At 57.2% G+C, this 22,356-nt stretch overlaps 1 protein-coding gene and 1 long non-coding RNA gene across 3 annotated transcripts; one reads left to right on the top strand and one right to left on the bottom strand.

The window, feature by feature from the left end:
• Window positions 1–12,142: 12,142 nt before the first annotated feature.
• On the top strand, window positions 12,143–13,789 carry FNDC10 (fibronectin type III domain containing 10). The gene has a single exon (XM_059134974.1). The coding sequence runs from the start codon at window positions 12,158–12,160 to the stop codon at window positions 12,839–12,841; it is 684 nt and encodes a 227-aa protein (XP_058990957.1). The 5' UTR covers window positions 12,143–12,157; the 3' UTR covers window positions 12,842–13,789.
• A 4,224-nt stretch (window positions 13,790–18,013) lies between these two features.
• LOC131808837 (uncharacterized) lies at window positions 18,014–22,113 on the bottom strand. Of its 2 annotated transcripts, XR_009344972.1 has the most exons (3): window positions 21,432–22,113; window positions 20,052–20,237; window positions 18,014–19,882 (listed from the first exon to the last, which is right to left on the bottom strand). It is a non-coding gene; the product is annotated as an uncharacterized LOC131808837 (long non-coding RNA). The 2 variants fall into 2 exon arrangements; XR_009344971.1 differs by lacking the exon at window positions 21,432–22,113 and having other exon boundaries at window positions 20,052–21,423.
• Window positions 22,114–22,356: the final 243 nt, after the last annotated feature.

The following is a 22,356-nucleotide window of genomic DNA, read 5'->3' as shown; positions in this document are numbered from 1 at the left end:
TCTCACTGCTTGAGCTGCAGGGCAGTGGATTTCTTGTAGGAGATGCAATGCGCACCTCCTGGTGGGGCCTGTGATTGGTGGTTCTTGTTGATGGTTCTTCCTCGGGAAGACTCGCATTCCTGTATTTGAGGTCGAGGGGGTACAGCTCCTTCCGGCCTCCCCTCCTAGCATTAGCAGTCCACTTCAGTGAGGCTTCCCTTTTTAAAATGTTCATGGGGCGCCTGGGTGGCTCAGTGGGTTAAATAAAGCCTCTGCCTTCAGCTCAGGTCATGATCTCAGGGTCCTGGGATCGAGCCCCCACATCGGGCTCTCTGCTCAGCGGGGAGCCTGCTCCCTCTTCTCTGTCTCTGCCTGCTCTCTGCCTGTTTGTGATCTCTGTCTGTCAAATAAAATCTTTTTAAAAAAATGTTCATGCTTATAGGGGTGGGTGAGGGGAGACCATCCATGTGAGTGGAGGCTTGGAACTCGCCTCACCCTGACCTCCCCCAGGAATGGGAGAGGGGCGAGGGGCTGAACCCATTCTCCAGTGGCCAACAACCTAATCAATCGTGCCCCTGTTATGAAGTCTCCAAACAAAGCCCAAAGGACGGGGTCTGGAGCGTGGGGTGGTGGACACGTGGTGTGCCTGGACGGGTATTGGAGCTCCGCACCCTTCCCCACCCCGACCGCAGGCAGCTTGTCCATGGGGCTGTTCCTGAGCTACAGCCTCTGATCATAAGTTAGTAATCTAGTAAATGAAATATTTCCTTGTTGGGGGGGAGTCTTGTGGGACTGACCCATGAGCCGGTAAGATCCGATGCTATCTCCACATAAATAGTGTTAGAATTGAGTTAAATTGAATCGTTTCTGAGCAAGTGGGAGCATTGCAGGGTCAGAGAGACGTTACAGGAAATGTGGTGACCGTGTGTTCCTGAACCAGGGAGAGCACAAGTGAGCCTGCTGCTCCCCTCTGAGCTGTACTCTGAATCAACGAAACCCTCATACAGAAGGCCACCCTCCGAGATAGAAAAATAAATTGAGGGGTTAGGATATGGGGTCGAGGTGGTCAGTCTTGGCAGCAGTGGGCCTCGAACCTGCCACAATGGGTGTGGTTACTCCAGTACCAATAAGCACCCAAACTGACCCGAGTGCATTGGCTCAAACATGGATTGACCAAAGAGAAGCTTCAGGACAGCAAACACTGGTGGAATAACCACTGGGAATGATGCTGAAGTGACAGGACCTGTCCACAATGGGATTTGGTCCAAACAGTCGTGGGAAATTTTAAGGGGCTTCACAGTTTAACAGAATGCGGCAACCAGAAAGGAGAGCGTGTCCGCACACCCATGCTGCCCACCCCCACCGCCCAGTCCAGCCACGGCCACCGTCAGCACCAGGCCCTAAGAACATAGCTCTCCTTCTGGAGACAGCAGCAGCCAAGACAGCGGGGAATTTGCCCCTGACAGTGGGGATCTATTCAACCAGAACGATCCTGGCTTCGGTGGCCACGCACTAATTTTGCAATGGGGCCAGTGTAACAGTTTGACTATCAGCATGGGGCTGTTTTTGGTCCCCTGGAAGGTGACTTTCATCCTTCTCATTGGCATTCAGAACTTCCAGGACTTCTGGCACTTTCCCAGAATCGGAGACAAAGGCCACCTTCATCAGGGACCAGCAGTGCTCACCTATGGCCACTCTGTGAAGCTACAGTCCCCACAGACTGCTGCAGTAAAACGCGGCACTCTTCCAGCTTGGATTCAAGAGGGTTTGGAACCTGAGGAGCACCCGGGTGGCTCAGTCGGTTGAGCATCTGTCTCCGGCTCAGGTCATGATCCCAGAGCCCTGGGAACGGCCCCACGTCACGCTCCCTGCTCAGTGGGGAGCCTGCTTCTCCCTCTCCCTCTGCTGCTCCCCCTACTCGGGCTCTCTCTCTGTGTCAAATAAATAAAATCTTAAAAAAAAAAAAAAAAGAAAGAAAAGAAAAGCAGAAGTTGGAGCAAGAAAAAAATGGAACAATAATGGTCACAATTTTCCAGAAACAGAAAAGAAGTTCACAGAAGATGATGATAGAGAGATGGCCCTGTTCACCTCAGAGAAGCACATTTACAATGACGAGGCAGGACCAAGACACTGGGAATGTTGGCGCTGCTCGTCCGTTCCCAAGAGGAGCAGAGGGAACCTGAGGGCACCGAGGAACAGGGAATCGAACAACAAAAGTGCTCCTGACTGGGGGCACCCAGGGGGCTCAGTCGGGGAAGTGTCAGGCTCTCGATTTCCGCTCAGGTCACAATCTCAGGGGCGTGAGATCAAGCCCGGCTCCGTGCTGGGCGGGAAGCTAGCTTGGGATTCTCTCTCCCTCTCCCCGCCCGCCTGTGTGCGCGCCTTCAAATAGATCTTGACTACTGGATGTCACACACAAAGACATTTGTCACATAGCCGAAGAGGCACCCTGCAAGTAAAAACCCCTGCAAAGAGGACGCACCCTGCACGCCAGCTTCCCTCCCTGGAAGGACCCACCGGTGCTTCTGAGCCGGGAGACCGTGAAGATGAGGGCCCAGCCGGCGCTGGATCCGGCAAACCCCGGGAACTTCCTGGGGGAAGAACAGTAGCTGTTACAGCATAAACAAAGGGAAGAAGAAAAGCCACAGACGGGTTACCAAAGAGGTGGGCGGGTGCGTCCATGACTCGTCACCACCAGAAGTCAGGGAACCGGTCGGCGATGTGGTTAGAACAACTCCCAGTTGAAACAACATCATTTTCAGATGGAAAAAAAAAAAAAAAAGTAAGAGAAACCAGGAAGGAGCAGGTGTTTTCTCCAGCTCTTCTCGCCGTCCTAGAAGGTGACTTCTCGAAGGGTGACTGTCCAGGTAGGGGCACACTTCTAGGTCTTCCTTAAAAGGAAAAAGAGCGTGGTTGGTCCGCGACATTAAAGCCACAGGTCGTAGGCGTCCAAGTTATTCCCTCAGAATGACAGTCAGAGCAGTAGAAGAGCGACGGGAGAGGCAGGCAGTGCGGACCCCGCCGGGAGCCCGACGGGGAAGGTGCTGGCGGGATCACGACCCCACCGGCCTCGTAGCAGCCGGAGCTGATGCCGATCAACGTGGACCCCCTCGTGGGGCAGCCGGAGTGTGAAGACCAGCCGCCCTCCCTGTCAGAATGCCGAGGAAGGGTGCGGCGAGCAGCTGAGAGGTGTGAAACGTCCCGTGCGGGGCGGCTGCGAGTCAAGGCCCCGAATCCCGACTGCCGCTCAGGTCATGATCTCAGGGTCTTGAGGTCCAGCCCTGTGTCAGGTTCCCACTCAGTGGGGCAGTCAGCTTCTCTCCCTCTGCCCCCATCACTGTCACTTTCTCTCTCTCAAATAATAAATCTTAAAAAAATCAAGGGGCGCCTTGGTGGCTCCGTCGTTAAGCGTCTGCCTTCGGCTCAGGTCACAGTCTCAGGGACCTGGGATGGAGCCCCGGGTTGGGCGGTCTGCTCGGATGGGAGCCTGCTTCCCCCTCTCCCACTCCCTCTGCTTGTGTTCCCTCTCATTGTCTCTCTCTCTGCCAAATAAATAAATAAAATATTTTGGGGCCCCTGGGTGGCTCTCACTTTGGCTCAGGTCATGATCTCAATGTGGGGCTCCATCCCAGGACCCCGGGATCATGACCTGAGCTAAAAACAGACACTTAACAGCTGAGCCACCGAGGAGAGCCTCTTAGTTCATTTTTGCTAATGTTTTTTTCTTTTTCTTTTTTAGTTAAATTGTAAAGCACCAAGCGAGCGTCTGCCGGGAGTCGCGGACCTGTCCGGCGCTGCTGGAACGGCACGTCGGAAACCCTCATGTATTTTGTCTTCTTGAGTGCGTGGTTACTTTTTTCTGGTTCCTTTTCATAGACAATGTTCTTTCACAAACGCACTTCCTCTTACTTGCTGATAGACTAGAATCACTCCTATAATCAACGACCGAGCTTTCAAGCCTGTTTTCTTTGCTTCTCTTCCGTCCCATGTCCTGTCCTCTGCGTGCTTTGGTCCCTCTGCTCCGTGTTGAACGCTTTCCTCGAATGTCTGATGAGCCTTCTTTCTCTGTTCAAATTTAAGAGACACTGCAGAGGGTAGGCTCAGGCTCAAGCAGGCATGTCGGAAAACCTCCAGACAAAAGTGATTTAGGAAAGCCTGGGTGGCTCAGTCTCCTGGGCATCTGCCTTCAGCTCAGGTCGTGATCCTGGGGTCCTGGGATCAAGTCCCATGTCAGGCTCCCTGCTCCGCGGGGCGTCGGCTTCTCCTTCTCCCGTCTACTCTTGCTGTCTCCCCACCCACACACCCCAAATAAAATATTTAAAAAAAAATACAGAGAGAGTATGGTCGCTCTCTTGAGCGGAGGTGGCCAGGGGCTGGTGTCAAAGGTCCCAAGTCCCCAGGGACCCCGTCTTATTCTCCTCTGCTGCTCTCCTGTCCTCTTGGTTCCCTCCTGCCCGGAAGCCAGGTGCCTGGTAGCAAGGAGACTTCGAGCAGCGGCGTCCGCTGGCCAGAACTTGGCACACGCAGCTGCAAGGAAGGCTGGGATGTGTGGCTTGTGTGGGGACCGGCGCTGGGTCAGCTAGTGCGGGTGCTGCAGGAGTGAGCGACGAGCCGGTGTTGGGGGGAACTGGCCTCTGTGCCGGAGCCCCGCCTGCCTGGGCAGGACGCAGCTGCCCAACCCCTCCGGAGGCCTCCTGGGCCACTTCCCACAGCTGAGGCTCTTTTCTGCGCTTCTGGGACCGTTCTCTTTCCGCCCTTGGAGAGCATGCCTGGCAGGCTTCCTTCTGGAAGCAGAATGCGGGAAAGAAGCTTGGACAGTATGCCCCACAGGGGAGGGGCAGAGGTCCACCTAACCGCCCTCTTTTTTTTTTTTTTTAAGATTTTTAAATTTATTGGACAGAGACACAGCGAGAGAGGGAACACAAGCAGGAGGAGCGGGAGACAGAGAAGACGGAGAAGCAGGTTTCCCGCCGAGCGGGGCTTGATCCCGTGACTCCAGCCGAAGACTGAGCCACCCAGGCGCCCGTCACCAACCCTCTCGGTCTTCAGCACCTGCCCTCCGCGATTCTCTTTAGTTGAATCATCAGCGTCATTGTTTGCTGTGCTCAGTGCATAGTGGCCCCTGTTAGAACTGCCTCACGCGTGTTTTCACACGTAATTCCTACCCAGGCCAAGGAGCTGGGGAGGAGCCTCCGTCCTGTTCTACCGAAAAGGATGCTGAGGGGCGCCTGGGTGGCTCAGTGGGTTAAGCCACTGCCTTCGGCTCGGGTCATGATCTCAGGGTCCTGGGATCGAGTCCCGCGTCGGGCTCTCTGCTCAGCGGGGAGCCTGCTTCCTCCTCTCTCTCTCTCTGCCTGCCTCTCTGCCTACTTGTGATCTCTCTGTCAAATAAATAAATAAAATCTTTAAAAAAAAAAAAAAAAAAAAAAAAAAAAAAAAAAAAAAGAAAAGGATGCTGAGAGCCCAGGGTCAGGCTCCGAGGTGCCTGTGTGGATAGAAATGTAAAACAGGGGCGCCTGGGGGGCTCAGTGGGTTAAAGCCTCTGCCTTTAGCTTGAGTCATGATCTCAGGGTCCTAGGATCGAGCCCCGCATCGGGATCTCTGCTCAGCGGGGAGCCTGCTTCCCTCTCTCTCTGCCTGCCTCTCTGCCTACTTGTGATCTCACTGTCAAATAAATAAATAAAATCTTAAAACAAACAAACAGTGCGGCTACTTTGGAAAATAATCTGACTGATTGCTGTGTTAATCATATACACACCCTCTGCCCCATAAATAAGCAGCTTATTTGTCATTGCTAAAGCCTGCCCATGTCCCCCAGCAGGGGACCCTGTGAGCAAGTCCTGGAGTGGACGTTGCTCCGCAGCAGGAGGAGGAACTTGTAACATGGAAAAGGCTTACAACTACGGAGTGAGGGAAGGATACACCAAGGACAGGGCACGCCCCTCTGTGGGACAGCCGTAAGAGCAAGGCTGGAGGGCCTGGGGCCACGGCGGCCACGAGAGGTGGAGCACGAGGAGGGTCTGGGGGCCTGGCAGGAGCTGGGGCTGTGTGTGTTGGGGTTCGGGAGGGCCGGCGCAGGGGTCTGCTTTTGCCAAAATTCATCCAACTTTACTCTAAAAATGGACGCATTTTATTTTAATTATTTTGAGAGGGAGCGTGTGTGCGCACACATGCTGGGGCGCGGAAGCGGGGAGGGGCAGAGCGGGAATGTCAAGCTGACTCCCCGCTGAGCGCACGGCCCTACGAGGCGCCCCCACTCAGGACCCTGTGACGGCACCCTGAGATGAAACCAAGAGTCCGACGCTCAGTCAACTTGAGCCCCAGGCGCCCCGATAAAATGTATGTTTAAAAAAAGACAGTTAAGGGGCGCCTGGGTGGCTCAGTAGGTTAAAGCCTCTGCCTTCAGCTCAGCTCATGATCCCAGGGTCCTGGGATCGAGCCCCACATCGGGCTCTCTGCTCAGCAGGGAGCCTGCTTCCCCCTCTCTCTCTGCCTGCCTCTCTGGCCTACTTGTGATCTGTCTGTCAAATAAATAAAATCTTAAAAAAAAAAAAAGACAGTTAAAATAGAACGAGAGTGTATCAAGCTAAACAAAGTAAGTCAGAGAAAAACACGATTTCACACATACATGGAAATTAAGGAAACAGATGAACACTGAGGAAGGGACGGGAAAATGAGGTAAAAACAGAAAGGAAGACAGACTGTGAGAGACTCTGAACTACAGAGAACCGACTGCGGGCCGTCGGAGGTCGGGGACGGGGTAACTGGGCGATGGCGTCCGGGGGGCACTTGTTGGGGTGAGTACGGGGTATTGTAGATAAGCGATGAGTCACTGGATTCTACTCCTAAGACATATACTACACTAACCTGAATTAATGTTCACTAACCTGAATTTAAGTGAAAAAAAAAGAGAGAGAGAGTTAAAGGTCATCCATTAAAAAGGCAAGAAAACCCAGAACATTTACGACAAACAAAATGAAGGGGCGTGAGCCCTACCAGATGGAAAAGCATATTCTGATCCAAATGATTACACAGTGTGCAGCAGAGCAGAGCCAGCGACACTCTAGGGACTCCTGTAGGGTTGGGGGTGGGCCCCTATCATAAATCCCTGGGGTAAGGGGGACCATTTAATCCATGAAGCCGATTCGGGAGCCTGGGCCTTGCACCACAACAAATCCCAAACCGATCAAAATCAGACCCGGAATAAATAAATAAAATTATGACAGCGTGGAGGAACCAAAGGAGAACCCCCCTTTTTTTCTTCCTGAAGATTGTATTATTTTTTAAAGATTTTATTTACTTATTTGACAGAGAGATCACAAGTAGGCAGAGAGGCAGGCAGAGAGAGAGGAGGAAGCAGGCTGCCCGCTGAGCTGAGTCCCCCATCAGGTGCTCTGCTCAGCGGGGAGCCTGCTTCCTCCTCTCTCTGCCGGGCTCGCTGCCTACTTGTGATCTCTGTCAAATCAATAATAAAATCTTAAAAAAAAAAAAAGAAGAAGAAGAAGTTCAGGTGCGGAGAAGGTGCATGGCCAAGAGCAGGTGGGACTCGCCCCACGAGTGAGCGAGCAGGACGAGGTGGCAGGCGGACAGCGGACGCCAGCCTGTGCCCATATGGCCCCGGAGATGCACTTCAAAAGCCCAGGACATCTCCATCCACAAGGAGCACACAGCAGTTACGTCCAGGCTGGAGAGCCGGTCTGCCCCCACCCAGCAGGGACAGCGGCAGGAGCCGTCACCCGCGGCACCAGCTTTCTCCCATGCAGAAGCAAAGGTGACGGGTGAGGTGGGCAGAGCCTCCCCCCACATAGCCTCAGAGCATCAACGAGCAGCAAGGTCCCCATGGCTGCTGTAAACAGTGGCACCCCAGGCCCCGAGGTCACTTTGGCTCTGAGGGACCTGGCATCCAAGGTCAGGAGCGGCCACTAGGAACATGTTCTCTTCTGTCCCCTCTGCACCCGCCCCCAGCCCTGCTGGCCACTAGCAGCCACAGTGCCCTGGGTCTGGGGTCTGTGGAGCATTTGTCACACAAGGTGATGCCCCCCATGCATGCCTGCCAGGGACAGGGGACTGGGAGGTGCTGTGGGGACCATCCCTTCCCCCAGCTCAGGCCACACAGATGCCCAGGTCACTGCACACTCTGGTCTGCTGGTGCCTGAGGACCTTGCAGGGTTACCAGACCATGGTCTGCTCTCGTGGAGGGAGGCCACCTCCCAGAGGGGAACGGGGACTGGCTGTCCACTCGAGGGGAGAGCTTTGCCAAGTTCTGGTGCCTGAGTCAGAATGGGGTCTGGCTCCCACCAAGGTCTCCTCTGACTTGACGTCACGTCCTGCCCTGCCCCCCCCAGACAGGGGCACAATGCGGGGCCCACCCCCTGCCTTGCTGAGATCCCTGTCCCGCCTGGTGCTTTGTGGCTCAACCAGAGGTTACCTCTCAGGCCATGCTTCCCCAGGAGAGAAAGGTGCCCCTGCAGCTGGACAGAGGGAGTGGGACAGTGGCCCTTAGAGTCCTGGGGATGGTGTGTGCCACACGCGCAAACTGCTATGCCAGGGAGACCCCATGGGCTGTGGGGGCCACGGACATAGGCAGCCGCCGCCCTCGCAGAGCCTAAACAGCTGCCAACCCATGTCCCTGTGTCTCCATGCTCCCCATCCTGCAGGCCTGATGCCAGCCTCAGGGAGGCCCCTGACTCTCTCCAGGCCCTCGCCAGCGTGACAACCTTGTCTGCAAGCACCCCTGGGGGTGGGGGATGGCCCCTGGAAGTAGTCACCTCAGGCTGGTCTGGCTGTCCCAATGGGAAGAAGCATTTCTTTGGGCAGGGGACCATGAGGGCTGGGCCCCCCACTCTGCACAGGAGCTCAGACGGACACCAGCCCAAGGCAGCCAGGACGTGACCTGGGTGGGTTCACGGGGAGGCTCCCTCCCCAGGTAGGAGTGGCAGCTAAAGGGGTGCTGTGGGTGGCCGCGGTCCACCAACTCTGGGACAGGCCTGGGAAGCTCTTGGGCTCCGGCAGCGAGGGGACAGGCAGCACTGGGGGCGCAGAGAGGATGAAAGCCACGAGGCTTCTGGGTACAGCCTTTGTTTTAAAGACTTATTTAGGGGCACATGGGTGGTTCAGTCAGTTAAGTGTCTGCCATTGGCTCAGGTCATGGTCCTGGGGTTCTGGGATCCAGCCCCGCATGGGGCTTCCTGCTCAGCAGCAGAGCTTGCTTCCTCCTCTCTCACTCCCCCTGCGTGTGCTCCCTCTCACTCTCTCTCTCAAATAGTCTTTTTTTAAAAGATTTTATTTATTTATTTGACAGACAGAGATCACAAGTAGGCAGAGAGGCAGGCAGAGAGAGAGAGAGAGAGAGAGAGGAGGAAGCAGGCTCCCTGCGGAGCAGAGAGCCCGATGCGGGGCTCGATCCCAGGATCCTGAGATCATGACCTGAGCGGAAGGCAGAGGCTTAACCCACTGAGCCACCCAGGTGCCCTCAAATAGTCTTTTAAAAAATTTATTTATCGGAGAGAGAGAGTGTGTGAGCACAAGGAGGGGCAGGCGGAGGGGGAATGAGTCGCAGGCTGACTCCGCACAGAGCCGGGAGCCCAAGGTGGGGCTTGATCCCACCACCCTGAGATCAGGACCCGGAGCCAAAACCAAGAGTCGATGCTTAACCAACTGCAACACCCAGACAGACGCCCCCCGGGGACACCCTTGAGGTCAGTCTGGTGCCTCTGAGCAGGAGGAGACGACATGTGGATGTTCATGATATGAGGGTCTTAAAAAAAATCTATAAGTGAAAAAGTGAATGGATATTTTTAAAAGATTTTACTTGAGAGAGAGCAAGTGAGAGCGCGTGTGCATTTGCACTGGTCTCACTGGCCCAGGCCTGGGTGCCCCCCCAAGCCCCTGGACAGGGGTGGGTGAGCCCCACCCAAAGCCCCACAGAGTAGGGATGGAGAAAGGAGGTACCCAGAGAGAAATGGGGGTCACTACTCCTGGAAGTTAGAAAGGCTGCGGGAGGGGCGCCCGGGGGGCTCCGCGGGTTACAGCCGCTGCCTTCCGCTCAGGTCCTGATCCCAGGGTCCCGGGATCGAGCCCCGCATCGGGCTCTCTGCTCCGCGGGGAGCCTGCTTCCTCCTCTCTCTGCCTGCCTCTCTGCCTACTTGTGATCTCTGTCAAGTAAATAAAATCTTAAAAAAAAAAAAGAAAGAAAGAAAGAAAGAAAGGCTGCGGGGCAGGGGGACACATCCTGGCCACACCGCTATGGGAGGACCCTGGGGTCAGCTTCGGCAGGCGGGTTGGGTCTTCTCTCTCTTCCCTCCCTCAGGTCAGCCTCAGGGTATGCACACCAGACCCCCAGGGAGGCGCTGGGCTGGATCCAGGTGGCTCTCTACCTCGCCAGCTTTGCAAAACCCTGCACAGGCCTCCTGATTCCGCCTGGCTCTCCTCTCTGGAGTGGGCTCACAAAACCGGCCACCCAGCGGTCCTCAGGCCCAGAGATGCCACATAGTGATCTGGCCACTGGAGACTACGGCGCCCCCTGCCCCCACGCCCTGTCACTTGGAACCAGAGCGGCAGCAGTTCCTTCAGGCTTCCACTGCAAACTGAGGGCCAGGGAGCTCGGAGTAGGGGCTAGATCATCATCATTTTTTGCTTCCCTGTGGAAGCTCCTGAGTGCTCCCCCCGCCCCCGCTCCCCAAGCTGGGGCGGGAGTCCAAGCCCAGGGATCTCTGTGCCTGAGGAGAGGGCAGAAGCCAGGCCCAGGATCAGGGAACACCCCTCCCAAATCTTTACTCGGAAGCCTTCTCCACCAGGTGCAGAGGCCTGGAAAGACCCCATTCGGGGTCCCAACTAGCTGAAGGGGCCTAGTGTCTGGATGAGGGTCCTCCAGGGCATAATGAAGCATGCCGGGCCTTGGTAAAGAGTGGTGGAGGCCTTGACATCTGGTGCCCACCTGATCCAGAATTTTCTGGGATGACCAGGAATTAGTAAGGGCGGGTGGGGGGACTCAACCAGCAGGGCAGCCATAGAGTACATGCTCCCCTTCCCCTGCAGGTGAAAATTGCACCTGGGTGGTGCTACAGGGAAACCAGGGCCGGCAGGACAGCTGCTGGGGACCACTGTCACTTCCCTGCCCAGGGCACAGAGTGGCCCCTCCGCCAGAGACAGACCCCTTGCACCTAAGGTGTTTCTGCATCGAGTCCAGTCGGGTCAGGCAGACCACTCGCCCCGGGGGCCGGGGAGGGGGTTGCCCAGAGAGCTGGGTGCTCCGGGCGGGCATGCTACTGAGGGGCTGGGGTCTCGGGTAGGTCCTGAAGACAAGACAAGGCGTGTGTCCCTCCTTCCCTGGTGGGTGCACCACGTGAACTTGTGGGAGACTCTTCCCTTTGTGGAGCCCTGACCCCCTTCGGGGTGTGGGCAGGGCTGGCCCTGGGCCATATCCGTGGACGGAAGAGAGGCGCGAAGGGCTGGTTAGGGCAGAGGCGGGTCTGGGACGCGAAGAGCGACTCAAGTTTCCCCCGCGGGAAGCCTCGTCTCTCCGGCGCCCCCCGCCCCCGTGGGCGCCGTCCCTCTCTCGGCCCGCCCAGGCAGGTTTCCGTCCGCGTCCCCTCGTCCGGGCAGACCGACCCTGACTCTGGGTCCCCACCGCGGGCGGGGGCGGGGGGTGTGGCTGCGGTGATCCGGGGCGCTCCAGGCCGCTGCCTCCTGTCCCAATCGGGAGGGACGGCCAAGGCCAGTCGAAGGGCTGCCCTCGGGGGCCACGACCGGGGCCTCGGCCCCCCGGAAAGTCTCTGGAGAGGCCCGGCGGGGGCGAGGAAGGGGCGGAAACCCGCCCCCTCGGCGACAGAGGAAGGGACAGGCCGCGTGGACCGCGCGCGCCCGCGGCACACATTCCCGCCCCCTCCCCTCTGCCAGCCGCGCTCCGGGGGCCGCGGGCCGGAGAGGGTTAAGGGGGGCGGGGCACGGGGCGGCCCCGCCCCCGCCGCCACGCCGGGTCCGAGCGCGCACGGGGCGCGGGGGCGGGTCGGAGCGGGCGGCGGCGGCGGCGGCGGAGGGCGGAGGGCGGAGGGCGGCGGCGCGCCCGGGGAGCGCGGGGAGCGCGGGGAGCGGCGGCGGCGGCGGCGCGGCCCGCGTGACCCTCCGCCGCGCCCGTGAGCCCGCGAGCCCGCGCCCCGCCGCGCCGCCCAGCCGCAGGATGCGCGCCCCGCCGCTGCTGCTGCTGCTGGCCGCCTGCGCGCCGCCGCCCTCCGCCGCCGCCGTCCCGACGCCGCCGGGCTGGGAGCCGGCGGCCGACGCGCCCTGGTGCCCCTACAAGGTGCTGCCCGAGGGCCCCGAGGCGGGCGGCGGGCGCCTGTGCTTCCGCAGCCCCGCGCGCGGCTTCCGCTGCCAGGCGCCCGGCTGCGCGGCGCACGCCTCGGCCGGCCGCTCGCTGCGCGCCAGCGTCCTGCGCAACCGCACGGTGCTGCTGCAGTGGCGCCTGGCGCCGGCCGAGGCGCGCCGCGTGCGCGCCTTCGCGCTCAACTGCTCGTGGCGCGGCGCCTACACGCGCTTCCCGTGCGAGCGCGTGCTGCTGGGCGCGTCCTGCCGCGACTACCTGCTGCCCGACGTGCACGACGGCGTGCGCTACCGCCTGTGCCTGCAGCCGCTGCCGCTGCGCGACGAGCCCGCCGCCGCCGCCGCCCCGGAGCCCGCCGGGCCCGCCGAGTGCGTGGAGTTCGCCGCCGAGCCGGCCGGCATGCGGGAGATCGTGGTGGCCATGACGGCGGTGGGCGGCTCCATCTGCGTCATGCTGGTGGTCATCTGCCTGCTCGTGGCCTACATCACCGAGAACCTCATGCACCCGGCTTTCGGGCGCCCCGGCCTGCGCAGGCAGCCCTGAAGCACCCGGCGGCCGGCCCACCGGCGCTCCGCCCGCCCGAGACTGGCGCCCGCTCCCCACTCGCCGCTCCTGCTCCCTCCTTAGGATGTCCACGCGGGGCCTGCTGGAGACCGGTAGGGCCCCAGCCCGCCAGGGCCTCGGAGTCATGGCACGACCTTCCTAGCCCGGCATCCGCCTCCCACCCTCCAGGTCGGGACTGACCCTTGGGCCCGCGAGGGGGTGCCAGCCTCGACTAGGGCTCTCCCTGCTTTCCAGAGGCCTTTACTGGGGCCGCCGGGACTTACTGCCCCTTCTAGCAAGAGCCATTGGCATCCCTGGGTCATCACGCTGTACCTGCAGCCTGTGCCAAGTTGGAAAAAACAGGCTGTCGTCATTGCTTGGTCACTGTGTGCTGTGCCGACCTGAGGAGGCCCCTTGGAGCCTGTCGTCTCCCCACCTCACCCCAGTGGGCTTAGATTAGCGTCGTGCCTTAGTGTCTTGGGGCCACCGCAGGAGCCAACTACTGGTCCTGTGCTGTCGAGGGGGCCTGTGGCCCTGGCACTGGCTGGCCTGTGTTCGAATCCAGCCAGAGCCCCCTGGGAAACGCCCCTGCAAGCTTTGCAGGGGCCTCAGCTGTGGGTAAGCAGCATCTCGCGCTTTTCCCTCCTTGGGCGTCTGACATGCTGGGAACCAAGAAGGGTCGGGCCTCTGATGGGCGTGTCCAGGGGCAGTGCCCTCTGACCTTGCGGGAGGCTGGCAGTTCTCCAGGGCTGCCTCTCTTTCTTTTGTGGGTGCTGCTTCTGATGAGGATTTTCCGTGGCGAGTGGCGGCAAGTGGCTGGGGGGAGAGGGCTCCTCCCAGACGACAGCATGTGTCCAGAGAGCAGAAGAATTGAGGCCAGCATGGCCCGGCACAACTTGCCACTACGGCCCGGATCCCAAGCCTCCACCACGGCGTGACGGACAGCACCATCCCACCGCTTACTCGTGCTGGCAGCCAAGAGCCCAGGATCTGGCTGGTGAGCTGGGACCCACCGCACGCCCAGGATCTGGCTGGTGAGCTGGGACCCACCGCACTGAAGGCCGGCCTCGTCTCTTCCTGGGAAGACCCGAGCCAAGGTGGCTTCCTGAGCCGGGCACCTGGCCTCACCAGGAGGGGTAAGGCGCACTCGGCTCTCTGCAAGTCCCCGACTATGACCATCCTGGACCTGGCACTTCTGGAGTCACTGTGGCTAACCCCTGCCCACCCCCACCCCGGCGGCCAGTGGCGACCCTGGGTCCTGGCTGGCGCCCCCACAGTGCCCACTCCCTACCTCTCTGTCTTTGTTCGGCCTGCCCCTGGCATGGCGCTGGTCAGGTGTGAGCCTGTCGTCAATGTCTAAATGTCCATCATTTTAGACCAAAAACGCTGTCTTGTGTGCTTACTGGCAAGAGGGGAAGGAAGAGTGGGGGGGGAGGGCCCTCTTCCCCAGTTGCAAGGCACCTTGTTACAAGCAGGGAACAGGCAGTTCTGTCCATCCTCAGACCTTGAGGAAGCGTCGTTTCTGGGCCTCCTGGGTTGGGTAGGGGGTGTGGGACGGCATTTGCTGCAGTTAGAAATAGCCCAGTCTCATGGGTGACCCAGTTGAGCTGTGACATGCAGTAATTAGGCAGCTGCGGGAGGGTCCCCTCCCCAGTATGGGCTTCCCTTTGTAGTGCTAGGGCTGCGGAGAAGGGGGACCCTGAGTCCCTGTGTGGGGCGGGCACTAGACCATCACCCGCTCCCCCAAAAGCTCTCCCCCTCCTTGGATGTCCTTGAGATCCTGGAGCTGGCTGTGACCCTGAGAATCAAAAACAGCTGGGGGTGGGCCAGATCTGAGAAGTGACTCATCCCTCTGGAGGGGGCAGGGTGCAGCAACGTGTCTAGATCCCTGGGCAGAAGTGGGAGGAGTTCAGCTTCTAGCAGCCTTCTCTCCGGCTTCCTCGGGGCCCTTTGCCTGCTGCAGCCCCTCCCAGCCCACTGTGCGCTTGGGTGTCTTCCCCAGGGTGGAAGTGGGAGCCGGGGTGTCCGTCGTCCGCTCCTGGCTGCAGCTGGGTTGCAGGACTGGAGCCCCCGTGAGGTTCTGTGAGGCCTGCCTGCCCTTGTCTCTTGCCCTCCCCTGGCTCTCCGCCGGCTCTGGGGCCCCTTTGTGGGCTGGGGCTCACATACCAGCGCCTGTCCAGTCAGCTGCTCTGCAGTCTGGTCCGCGCGGACTTGCAGCCTTCTGCTCCATTCAGGGGCTTCTCGAAGGACTCTAGTCCAGCTTTGGGTTTGCAGAGAGGGAGCTGAGGAGTCCTGTCCCAGCATGGTCCAGTGAGGGGGTGGGGGTTGCTGGGCTTGGGAGATGCCCTGGGGCTGGTGCCCAGGCTGAGCACTTCTGCTTTCGAGCTCACAATCATCCTCCGGAGCTGCTCCTCCCGGGGTGACCACCGTCCTCTCGGGTACGGGGGACGCCCCGGCGCTTAGCCCCCCCGAGCCCACCCAGTGGGCTGCGCACCTGTCCAGTGGACCTTCTCCGTCCGTACCGCCTTCTGGGGGAGCCTCCGTCTCCTGCCCCCTTCTCTCCCGCTTCCTGTCCTCACCGTGCTCTCCGCTCTGACTGTGTGGCTAGGGCCAGACATGCCCCACTCCGGGAGCGTCTTCATGGCTTCCCTGGGCCAGGCAGCTGGGCCCAGATGCCTCCTCTGTTGGTTGAGACTTTGCTTTTCTCATTGGTGCCCGAAGATACTTCAACTTGGGATTTTATGTGGAACAGAAGCCACTGCTCTGATCTGAAACACTGAGGGGTTTCCGGGGCTGTTGGCCCGGCTCAGCCTTCGAAGAGCCCTGCAGCCTTTGAAAACCTCTGTTTCCTCATATGTAAAATAGCATCAGTAATGGAGCCGGACTCCCAGGCTTGTGGCGAAGCTTACCGGAGATCAGGCGGGTAGAGACAAAAACGTGATGGCCCTCGTTACTACTGTCCATGCCTCCTCTGGGCTGAGACCCCCCACCCTGCCCGAGCTACATCCCCAGCCTAACCCCATGCAAAATCTAGACACGCCGTGGCCCATCTGCGGAGTGACGGCTTCTGTGTACAACACGAGCAGGTTCCCAGCTCACGCCCCGAAGCGCTCCCACGGCCTGTACTCCTTGCCCTGCCCACAGGAAGGATCCGCGCTTCTATGGGGTCGTGCTGCAGGCCCCATGTGACCAGCTCCTGGGGCCCCAGCAGAGACAGGAGGGTGCTGACTGGCCCCCCAGATTCCTCCCCATGGCCTGTGGCGACGGCCTGCTCCCCTGGTCCCTGAGGGTGGGCATGGGTCCTCTCATGCTCGAAGGCCACTTCGGACTCCTGCGGCACCCTAGGAGCCCCTGGTCCCCGCAGGGCGGCCCCTTGGGAAGCCCCCGGCGCTCAGAGGTTGCTCAGCTCGGGTGGGCTGGGGGAGGAGAGCAGGCAGCAGGCTGAGGAGCACGTTGTGGAGCCGGCATTTCCCAGCTCAGCTCAGGACTGGCGGTCAGGGCTGTTGGGTGTGTGTTCAGGGGCAGCCAGGAGCTTCGGAGGCTCCCGGCCGTGGGGACGGGTTTTCGGCCCGACACTGAGCCTCCCACCTGGGCCACACCCGTGCCGCATCCATTTCTTTCCTAACTGCTGCTGTTTCCTGTTTGGCTTTGATAACGTGGGCGGTTACAATTTTTCTCTGCTTCTGGGCATGGCTTTCTGCCAGGACTCTCATCTGTCGGGATGTTACTATGCTTTTCTCTTCGTTAGTCTGCGTGGGGTTCAACTGCTACTCGTTCTTTTGGTCACGTATAAAAGAGATGGATTTCCCCAGGCTCTTAGGTGAGGAGTGGGTGAGCCAAGATAGCTTCCCTGACCTCCCGACTCTGTTAGCACTGTTAAATGATGTGGGGAAAAAAGGCAGAAAAAAAATTATTGAATTTCCTACTACCTACAGCCCGTTGACAAGTCCTCGAAACAGGCAGAGTGACTTTCCTCTAGGTACTCAACGGTCTCAGTGTTGGCACTTTGCTAAGAGCAAAAGACAATCCTAATCCGACCCCCAGGATCCTGGAAGTCTATTTTAACATACAGAAATTCCTTTGGAAACTTCCTTCCTCTCTAACCACTGCCCCCCCACAAGATACATGTTGGCAATCATCTCCCAAACATGTGACCCACTGATACACATCTGAAGGGTGTCAGGACTCAGGTTTTATTTATTTTTAAAGATTTTGTTCATTTATTTGACAGGCATAGATCACAAGCAGGCAGAGAGAGAGAGAAAGAGAGGAGGAAGTAGGCTCCTTGCTGAGCAGAGCCTGATGCAGGACTCGATCCCAGGACCCCAGGATCATGACCTGAACTTAAGGCAGAGGCTTAACCCACTGAGCCACCCAGGCGCCCCAGGACCCGGGTTTTATTAGGCGGTAATAAATGACCTTTCCCAACTACAGCTAGCTCCTCAAGGTCCTGGAAACCGTGCTTCCTAATTCTTTAGAGACTTAGGCTATCCTAACCCCCTCCCAACTTGAAAGTATACAATGGGCCACTCCTCATGACCCCAGTGCAGCTCTTTCTGCCCACGGGTCCTGTCCCTGTGTTTTAATAAAACCATCTTTTTGCACCAGACGTCTCAAGAATTCTTTATTGGCCATTGGCTTCAAACCATAATGTCTTTCCTACAACATTTCTTCTTTTTTTTTTTTTTTTTAAGATTTTATTTATTTATTTGACAGAGAGAGATCACAAGTAGGCAGAGAGGCAGGCAGAGAGAGAGGAGGAAGCAGGCTCCCTGCTGGGCAGGGAGCCTGACGCGGGACTCAATCCCAGGACCCTGAGACCATGACCCGAGCCGAAGGCAGCGGCTTAACCCACTAAGCCACCCAGGCGCCCTCCTAAGATCTTAGCTAGGATCCGGAGGCCATGACCTGAGCTGCAGACGCTTAACTGAGCCACCCAGACATCCCTTTTCCCACGTCATTAAACACATGGCCTCACAGTATCGGGGATCTGCCTCTCCCCTCGACCACTTTGATCTGGACTTCCTTGTCCTTTGCCCCTCGTATCTCCATCCTGCTGTTTGGATTCCGGCCCCACAAACGCGTTCATACCCTTTCCTCTCTTCCCTGATTTGCAACCACTCTGATGTGCCCTCAGATACGTGTGCCTTTTAAAAAATATGTACCCCAAAGTTAGGCTGCAGATTTTTATTTTTACTCAACATCACATCTGAGATTAACCCATGCTGCAGAATGCACTAACATTTCATCCCTTCTCTCCATCACGGAGGATTTCCCCTGAATGAACAGCTTATTCCTATTCTTGGTACATTTTTCTATCTCTGAATTTTTCCTTTGGATTTTCAAGAGCTCCACAAATATTCTAAATCAACCCTATCTGATAGGACTTTCTGAGACTATGAACTCTTATCTGTGCTGACTACAGGCTACAAGTCACCATAGACCAGGAGACCCAAAACAGCAGGACGTTGGCACAGTCTGCTGGACACCCAGAAGTCTGAAATCCGGAAGTCAGCAGGGTCGGCTCCTTCTGAGGGCTCTGAGGGAAAATCTGTTTCATGCTGCTCTCCAGCTTCTGTTGAAAAGAAATCCTTAAATTTTGGTGACGTAAGACTTGTCGTTTTCTCCCACGTTGTAGGCGTCTTTTTGGTCTTAAGCAATCCCTGCACACACTAATAGAAAGGTATTTTCCTGGGGCGCCTGGCTGGCTCAGTTGGTAGAGTGTGCAACCCTTGACCTCAGGGTAACAAGTTCAAGCCCTGTGTTGGGTACAGAGCTTACTTTTAATAAATTATTTAGCGAATTATAAAAATGTATTTTCCTATTTTTAATTAGATCTATGATTTTACCTTTGATATTGTGCTGAATCTATCTAGAGCTCACGTTGTATATGGTGTGAAGTCGAGATACAGCTTTTTGTATTCATACGCTGAGCCCATTTTCCCAATCCAGTGTGTGGAACAATCCATTCTTTCCAGTACGCGGCGCCCCTGTATTTACTGCGTTCCCACATTTACAGGGGTCTGTTTATGGGCCCGTGCATTCTGTAGGTCTGCTTTTTTCCTACAGTTGCACTATATTATCTTTATTATTGTAACTTTTTTTTAAAAGATTTATTTATTTGTCAGAGATAGAGGGAGAGAGAGCGAGCGAGCACAGGCAGACAGAGAGGCAGGCAGAGGCAGAGGGAGAAGCAGGCTCCCCGCTGAGCAAGGAGACCGATGTGGGACTCGATCCCAGGGCACTGGGATCATGGCCTGAGCCGAAGGCAGCTGCTCAACCCAGGCGCCCCTATTATTAGAACTTTAATATCTCAGTATCTGTAGGGGAGTTTCCACATTTTACACTTTTTTTTTTTTTTTTTTTTGACACAGAGTCAGTGAGAAAGGGAATATAAGCAGGGGAGCAGGCAGAGGGAGAAGTAGGCTTCCCGTGGAGCAGGGAACTGATGTGGGACTCAATCCCAGGACCCTGAGATCATGCATAACCTGAGCCTAAGGCAGACGCCCAACAAATAAGCCACCCAGGCACCCCCACATTTTATGCTTTTAAAAATGGATTTAAAGACGGGCGTCTAGGTGGCTCAGTCAGTTCAGTGGCTGACTTGGTTTCAGCTCAGGTGATGAACTTGGGGTCATGTGGTTGAGCCCTATGGTGGGTTCTGCACTCAGCGTAGGGTTGGCTTGGGATTCTCACTCTGCCTCTGCCCCTTCTCTCTCTCTGGCTCAAATAAAATTTTAAGAAGGGGGGGGAACTTAATGAGACTTCTGGTTCCAGTGAAGATGAAGTAGCAGGAACCAGAATTATTTTCCACCTGAAAACTAAAAACACAAAATACGTAAAACAGTTCTGAACACTGAAGTCCTGAGACCCTGAAAGGAACAACAGCGTTGAATTCTAGGACTCCTCCAGCTCTCCATCTGGTTTTCAGGATGTGCAGCAAGGAGGGAGAACTCAAGCAGAGCCCCGTGGTCTCCATGCGTTGAGCGGATGGATCTGGGAAGCCAGGAAGCCAAGGTGTCGAGTTCACAAGGCAAAATGCTGAAGAACAACAAGGACACGTGGATGTTTAGAGCTTAGCACTGACTAGCATGTGTGTGAGGGAATCAGGAGGCCAAGAAAAGAACCAGCAAAAAGACTTAGACGGAAAACTCCTAGAGTTTAAGCAGGGCCAGGAGAAGGCCCTCTAACAACCAGCCAGGCTGCCCACCTGCTCCTTGGGCCGCACAGCACACGCACCAGCTGCCTGGCACTGCTGCACGGCTCACGGATGCCGCCTGTTCTCATCCCCTCTGTTCCATTTGCAGTTTGTCTTCGTGCACCTTCAGTCTCGCTAACGTCCTCTTCCGTAACGACTCACCTACTGCCATTTCCACCCGGCGGACTCTTCATTCAGCTAGTTTGGCACAAATTATAAAAGAACAAATTAATGTAGTTTATCAAGCTTAAGAACTTTTGTCCTTCAAAAGACATTGATGGAGGCGCCTGGATGGCTCAGTGGGTTAAAGCCTCTGCCTTCAGCTCAGGTCATGATCCCAGGGTCCTGGGATCGAGCCCCGCATCGGGCTCTCTGCTCAGCAGGGAGCCTGCTTCCACCTCTCTGCCTGCTTATGATCTCTGTCTGTCAAATATGTAAATAAAGTCTTTAAAAAAAAAAAAAAAAAAGACATTGATGAGGGGTACCTGGGTGGCCCAATTAGTTAAGTGTCTGCCTTTGACTCAGGTCATGACCCCAGGATCCTGGGATTGAGCCCTGCAACTGGCTTTCTGCTCAGCCAGAACATTGTGATGTGTGGACCTTTATTCAAGCAGGGAGCCTGGTTCTCCCTCTCCCCTTTGCTCTCTCTCAAATAAATAAATCTTTAAAAAAAATAATAAGACATCGGGGCGCCTGGGTGGCTCAGTGGGTTAAGGCTCTGCCTTCAGCTCATGTCATGGTCTCCGGGTCCCGGGATTGAGCCCCGCAGAGAGCCTGCTTCCCCCTCTCTCCTTGTCTCTCTGCCTACTTGTGATCTCTCTCCCTGTCAAATAATTAAATTAAAGAGAGAGCTTGGTACTTCAATATTTGTTTTTTAAGAATTCATTTATTTATTTGACAGAGTGAGAGATCACAAGTAGGCAGAGGGGTGGGGGGTGCAGGTTCCCCACTGAGCAGAGAACGGGATGTGGGTCTCCATCCCAGGACCGAGATCATGACCTGAGCCGAAGGCAGACACTTAACCCACTGAGCCACCCAGGCGCCCCTGAGAGTTTGGTACTTCAGACCACAAGGCCTCTGAGTTCCGATTAGTATGTTCTGAGCACACTGGGGAAGCCATGGAGGCGTTTTGTTTCTAAAATATGAACAGTTCTAGTATTTGCTGTAGATGTAAAAAATATATATATATTTGAGGGTGCCTGGGGGGGCTCAGTCAGCTAAGTGTTGGCCTTTGGCTCAGGTCATCTTCTCAGGGTCCTGGGATTGGGCCCTGCATCCGTCTCCCTGCTCAGCGGAGAGCCTGCTTCTCCCTCTCCTGCCTCTCCACCTGCTCATGCTCCTTCTGTCTCAGATAAATAAAATAAAATAAAATAAAAATCTTTTAAAAAATACATGTTTCTTGGGGTGCCTGGGGGGGCTCAGTGGGTGAAGCCTCTGCCTTCAGCTCAGGTCATGATCTCAGGTCCTGGGATCGAGCCCCGCATCGGGCTCTCTGCTCCGCGGGGAGCCTGCTTTCCTCTCTCTCTGCCTGCTTGTGATTTGTCAAATAAATAAATAAATAAATCTAAAAAAAAAAAAATACACGTTCCTCATAAAATACTAAGTGAAGGAGTTAAAAAAACAACTTTAGAAACATTCAAAGCACCCTTAATCCCACCAGCCCTAAACACCTGCCACCCCCCGGGAACATTTGGGCGTCTTTTCTCTTCTCTGCGCCTCCTCAAACAGAGGCGGGCGCGGAGTGTCGTCCTCCGTCCCGACCCACCCTCGCACCCCCTGGCCCGTCCCAGTGAACGCTCGTCGCAGTCCCGCACTGTCCTGCCCCCGCGCGGCACCCGCGTCCCGCAGGCGCGCCCGGCTGGCGCAGTCAGAGGAGCAGGGGCGCCGGCTCCCGGGGGTCGTGAGTGCCAGCCCCACGGTGAGTGTAGCGATCACTCAGATCTGAGGGCCTTCTCCGCGTTTTCCTCCCCGAAGACGGGAGCGCTGCCGGGAAACGTCAGCCACGGCGAGGGAGCTTCGCCGCCGCCCTGCCCGCCGCCGCCCCCAGCCCGCAGGCCGCCGCCAGCCCCAGCCCGCACCGCCCGCAGCGCCGAGCAGGCTCCCGCCCGCAGCCTTCTTCCGCTCCGCCGGGGTCCGCAAGCCAGCGCGCAGCCCCTCCACGGCGCCGTCCGGTCCCGGCCCCGGCCGCGCGCCCCCGGAAGCCAGCTCGGCCCCCTCCGGCCGGATCCGCGCGGCCGGGCGCGGCGGGGCACCGAAGCCGGGCATCGAAGCCGGTCCTACCCGACCCTTGCGACTCCGGCCCGCGGTGCCTCCAGGC

The sequence above is a fragment of the Mustela lutreola genome, chromosome 10, assembly GCF_030435805.1.
Source record: "Mustela lutreola isolate mMusLut2 chromosome 10, mMusLut2.pri, whole genome shotgun sequence".
In the NCBI taxonomy this organism is placed as follows: domain Eukaryota; kingdom Metazoa; phylum Chordata; class Mammalia; order Carnivora; family Mustelidae; genus Mustela; species Mustela lutreola.
Note: the sequence above shows the minus strand (reverse complement) of the source record. Positions and strands in the feature narration are given on the sequence as shown.

Excerpts from the sequence above, each read along its gene's own strand:
- FNDC10 (XM_059134974.1), top strand. The coding sequence starts at position 12,158 with ATGCGCGCCCCGCCGCTGCTGCTGCTGCTGGCCGCCTGCGCGCCGCCG.